We start from the raw sequence: 5886 nt of genomic DNA on the forward strand, positions 1-5886 counted from the left end.
CACGGTGACCCCCATAAAACTTTTGTTGTTGGCACTCCATTTGCCCTAGTTTGGTGGCGCAGCGCAGGTGGCGCAAGGTAGCGCAGCCGGTCTAATGCAAGTTTCGACCAGCGCAGCCTAGCGCAAAGTCAGATTGGCAGATTGGTAGATCGCGCTGCGCTGAGATAGGTGTGGCCGCGCAGCAGGGGGAGGCGTCACAGATTCAGCTTGATGCAGTGGAAGTTTCGTGCGAAAATGTCCCGCTGAGGGTGCGCTGAAAGCTCGCCACCTCAAACCAGGTCTATTCTCAGCGCAGGGCGGAGCGCAGCAGGCGCAGTGGAAGTTTGGCTGACTGACGTGCAGTGCACACACTCACCAGGACCTCACAGGCAGATTTCCACAGTTCCAGGCACATTTCAATGCAATAAATATCCACAATAACCACTATTTAATGCAACTAACGGAATCAACACGTGAATTTATATCTATATAGATTGTCCCGTCACATCTGACGTCAGATCAAAGCAGAGATCAAAGCCTGTCGGCACGCGTAATGGAAACTCCACCTGAATTAACACAGCAGGGACGAACTGGCACTGAAAAGCAGCTGTGGATGTCCCAAGCAGGACTGTGAGGGTGGATGACTGCATTTCGCTGCCTTGTTGAGATACGCACTGTGCCCTTGTGATGATCTGCTTTATTTATTTATTTACTTATAGTCCAAGCAAAATAGCGTTTTACGACAGACTAATTGTCACATAAGGTTTTTCACCATACATCATTTCTATGAGGTGTCTAGAACAACATACTAAAAGTCCTAAGAAATCCTAGTTGGGGAAATATGTTTAATTCGCATCATTATTTACTGTATTTAAAGTCTATGGTGCTGACAACAATACACCCCAATGGGGCTATTTTTTCCCTCTACTCCTATCACAATGAAACTTTACACAATGAAAGTATCCATGAAATGTAACATTTTTTGTATTACAAGTTTCTTGGAAAATTAATTTGAATATGCAAATCAGCCTTACACTAATCAAATATGCCCAAAATACACCCGAATAGGCTTCTTTTTTTCCTTTACTCCTACCACAATGAAACTTTACACAATGAAAATAGACATTAAAAGTAACATTTTTTGTATTACAAGTTTCTTGGAAAATGAATTTGAATATGCAAATGAGCAATACACTAATGGAATACTGTATGGCCAAAATACACCCGAAAAGACTTATTTTCTTCCTTTACTCCTACCACAATCACACTTCACACAATAAAAGTATACATGAAAAGTAACGTTTCTGTATTTCAAGTTTCTTGGAAAATTAATTTTAAATATGTAAATGAGCTCAACACTAATTGACTTATGGTCAAGAAGCCATGAAGCCACAAGCAGCAACAGGGGCCAAATAACTAACACATTCATGTCCATTCAATAAGTTAACCTATGCACTGAGTGCTGTCACTTGCCACTTAAAAGACCTATATTGACCTTAAGAATTAATTGCACAGTCTTGTCTCCAGTTGCTTTCTAAATTCTTTTTTTTTTATTAGCGAACAAGCCTTACCTAACGACTTCCCTCCCAGTTTACAGAGAACATCAGAAGAAAGTCAGAATTCATCAAAGTCGTTTGTATGTGATGTTATATTAAATATGCTGTTATGTTCAATAACATATGAGCGGGACTAAGAACTAAGTTATTTGGCCCCTGTTTTTGCTGCTTGCGGCTTTACGGCTTCTTGACCATAAGTCAATTAGTGTTGAGCTCATTTACATATATAAAATTAATTTTCCAAGAAACTTGAAATACAGAAATGTTACTTTTCATGTATACTTTTATTGTGTGAAGTGTGATTGTGGTAGGAGTAAAGGAAGAAAATAAGCCTATTTGGGTGTATTTTGGGCATATTCCATTAGTGTATTGCTCATTTGCATATTGAAATTAATTTTCCAAGAAACTTGTAATACAAAAAATGTTACATTTCATGGATACTTTCATCATGTAAAGTTTCATTGTGATAGGAGTAAAGGAAAAAAATAGCCCCATTGGGGTGTATTGTTGTCGGCACCATAGACTTTATACAGTAAATAATGATGCAAATTAAACATATTTCCCCAACTAGGATTTCTTAGGACTTTTAGTATGTTGTTCTAGACACCTCATAGAAATGATGTATGGTGAAAAACCTTCTGTGACAATTAGTTCTATTTTTGGGTCCAAAATGAGGTAAATTGCCTGGACTATTATTAATTCATTAGCGCGAGCGACCACGTCGTCACGCAGCCGTAATGAAAAACAAAACACAAATCATCATCTCTCTTAGCCCACCACAACATCCTCGGTATCAGATAGTCAGTTTATAGCCTATACTCAGCATCTCTCATCACAGAGAAAAAAGAAAAAAAAAGAGACGGACAGACAGACAGAGAGAGAGAGAGAGAAAGAGAGAGAGGTGGGGGGGGGGGGGGGGGGGGGCGGGGGGCGTCCTTTACGCTGTTGTTGACACATACTGCTGGGCTTCGAGTGTTTTCTTCAGCTCCTTCTCCATGACAGCATATGCCTTGTCCAAATCTTTGGCGAATGTTTTTCTGTCAGGCAGTACATGCTGCAAAATTAAGAAGATAGCTAGATGTTAAACTCATGCTGTTTTTAAATTGGTCAGACTATATTCGCAGGGCTTAAAGTATTCCGGCACCGTGCCGGATCTCCGGCGTTTGACTATGATTCAGAAAAAAAAAACAAAAAAAAAACACACACACACACACACACGCACGCGCGCACAAAAAAAACAAACACGTTATCTCCGAGTGGTCTTGAACGCAGCATCCGAGTCGAGTCGGTGGCTACAGTCTATGGTCGGCGGCTGTTTCTCCTGAAATCAGAAAAATAGAGGCTAAATTCATGAAGCCAGGGGAAGATGTCGTAGTTGACAAGGGCCTTAAAAACAAGTGGCGCTGGGCGTGGATAGAGGAAAAGGGCGGAGACGGCAAGCCGTTTGGGAGCTGGTGCCAGAAGCTAAGGGAGCCTGGTACCTGTTTTTGTGTGTTGTGCTCCAAGAAGCTAGTCTATGCAACTAGCGGCAAAAAAGCTCTTCGTCGTCACGAAGGAGACGCCGGGCATAAAGCAGCTGTTCGCGCGCTCCAACACACAAGCCGTTTGCCTGGAGCAACAGCCACAGCGGACGTCGCGGCCCCGATGACCGATCGTGTTTGTGACTTGAAAATACGTGTGTGCTCGTTCATTGCTGAACACGATTTATCATTTACGATCGCTCAACCGCTCGTAGATCTGTGTAAAAAAGTAGCGGTTGATAAAAATGCTTTAACAAAACTGTCCGTTTCCAATCAGCATGCCAGTTATATGAACACACATGGCATAGCACCAGAGTTCAAGAAACGTCTGTCTGATCAGCTCAAAGGATGTATGTTTTCTCTGAATGTTGATGAAGCAACCACCCAAAACATGGAAAAAATACTTAATGTAATGGTTCGCTTTTTTGATGATGATGCAGCCAGAGTAATAACACAACATCTTGCAAGCAGGAAAGTAAACATTAGCAATGCTTCAGCTCTTATGATGGAACTTAAATATGTCCTGCAGTGCTATGATCTGGAGTGGAAACAAGTAACCAGTATTCTGTTGGACAATTGTGCTGTCATGAGAGGGAAGAAGACTGGACTTGAGACACAAGTTAGGAAGGAAAATCCTTACCTCCTCGACATCTCTGGAGATACTGTGCATATGGTGGCAAATTCTGCCAAGGCCGTGTTGAGCCCATTCAAGTCAGAAATAGAGGACTTCTGCTCTGATCTATATTATGACATCGAAAAGTCACCAAAACAAAAGCAGATATTTGCCGAGTTCCAGAGTCTGCTGCATCTCCCGCCCAGGACCTTAATAAGACCAATCAGCAACAGATTTATTCAAATGCTGGAGGTGTGCAACAGGCTGAACGAGCTCCTGGATGTACTGGTGGTGCACTACTACCATGTGCTGGATCCAAACGAAGAACATAAATACAGGTAATACAAATAATAATTTATTCAATTCATATGTATTTTTAATGAACTGCTTCTGTTAATCTGTAACAAGTTTGTGGGCCATAGCGCTGTATGTAATGTTGTGTTGCTTTGAAACAATGTCCTCAGTGATGTGTGTGTGGATATGTATGTATATTTTACTTAAGTGTGCTTGTGTATGTGTGCTACAGAAGGCTTCTTTACCAAGTGCTTGAGAAAAATGAGCTCACAGTTGAGGAAAAGGCCAGAATAGAAGTACTTAAACAAGAGCAGGCCACAGCATCCCGAATGAGAACACAGGTTAACCAGAACCAGAAGGCACGGATTGCTGTGCTCTTCACAGAGTTTGAAAGAATGAAGGTCATGATCGACTTGTTCAGAGGTATCTTAATATAGGATAAAATAAGACTATATTAATCCCACACTGGAGATATTCACATGATGTCACAGCAGCAAACAAACAAGATGGTGCAGAAATAAGATACAAACAAATACATTATACTGTATACATACACACACCCAGGCTGTACTGTGGTGCACTACTAAAGTGCTGGATCCAAACGAAGAACATAAATACAGGTAATACAAATAATAATTTATTCAATTCATATGTATTCTGAATGAACCCATTAAAAATGTTAATCTGTAACTAAGTTTGTGGCATACAATTGAATACAATTATTCAGTTCCTTCAAAATACTTGTTCTGAATTTTAATTACTATTATATTGCAATTATCTTACAGTGTGCTTGTGTTGTGTGCTACAGTGGCTTCCTTACCATTCAGAGCTTTGTGAAAAAACTGCACATGACAAAGCCGATAGAAGTACTTGTTGCAAGAGCAGGCCACAGCATCCCGAATGAGAACACAGGTTAACCAGAACCAGAAGGCACGGATTGCTGTGCTCTTCACTGAGTTTGAAAGAATGAAGGTCATGATCGACTTGTAGAGATCTTAATATAGGATAAAATAAGGCTATATTGGAAAGTTCTGCTACTCTGCAATGAACAAGGCCCGTGTGGAGAGGAAGATATGGGTTGGAAATATCTACAAATCTCTCAGAGAAGGCTACATGAAAGCAGCAGAGTTCCTCCTCAAAAACTTACCACTGGACAACAGCATAGTATCCTCACTGTGTGCTCTGAATCCATCTCTAATGCAGTGTGACTCTGTCTGCGGAGCTTTTATCACATTAGGAGAGGCCTTGCCTAATGCTGTTCCTCCAGAAGAGCTTGGTCAACTACAGGAAGAGGTTCAGGCATACCAGATTGATGTAGACCTGGTACATCATGCCCAGACCTACGATGAAGAGAATGGCCGAGTGGATGTAAACTGGTGGAGCCATGTTGCATCTCTGAAAAACCCAGAGAGGTGTGTGAGGTATCCCAGCCTGTGTAAGCTGGTTAAAGCTCTTCTCTCCATTTTCACAGGCCCACTGGTGGAAGGATCATTCAATTTAATGGATGACATCCTTGAAGCCGACAGGTGCTCCATGAATGTGGAAACTTATGAGAGCCTTGCAGTTGTTAAGTCCACAATGAAAGCCAAGGACTGGACAGCCTCAACTATGACCATAGACCAGCCTTTGAGGCGTTCCTGTCTGTCATCATACCAAAATTACCAGTTACACCTGCAGAAAAAGAAAGTGAAAGAACAGGCACAAAAGGAGAAAAGGCTGAGTGAGGCAACAAGGGTGCAGTCATCAAAGATGGCAAACAAACTGGTACAACAGGCCATGAAAACCAAAAGGCCAGCCACCACCTCCTCTGGACCAGCCAGGCCAAAAGGCCAGCCACCACCTCCTCTGGACCAGCCAGGCCACCTCCCTCCTCTAGACCAGCCTCCACCTCAGGACCAGCCAGACCTCCTCCTCCCTCTGGACC

At 42.1% G+C, this 5886-nt stretch overlaps 1 protein-coding gene across 1 annotated transcript; it reads left to right on the forward strand.

Moving 5' to 3' along the window:
* Positions 1 to 2661: 2661 nt before the first annotated feature.
* Positions 2662 to 4468, forward strand: LOC146970865 (SCAN domain-containing protein 3-like). Its single transcript, XM_085804125.1, has one exon. The coding sequence runs from the start codon at positions 2886 to 2888 to the stop codon at positions 4008 to 4010; it is 1125 nt and encodes a 374-aa protein (XP_085660251.1). The 5' UTR covers positions 2662 to 2885; the 3' UTR covers positions 4011 to 4468.
* Positions 4469 to 5886: the final 1418 nt, after the last annotated feature.

Source organism: Trachurus japonicus, chromosome 17 (genome assembly GCF_045865225.1).
Source record: "Trachurus japonicus isolate A0001 chromosome 17, Traja_1.0".
NCBI classification, from domain to species: domain Eukaryota; kingdom Metazoa; phylum Chordata; class Actinopteri; order Carangiformes; family Carangidae; genus Trachurus; species Trachurus japonicus.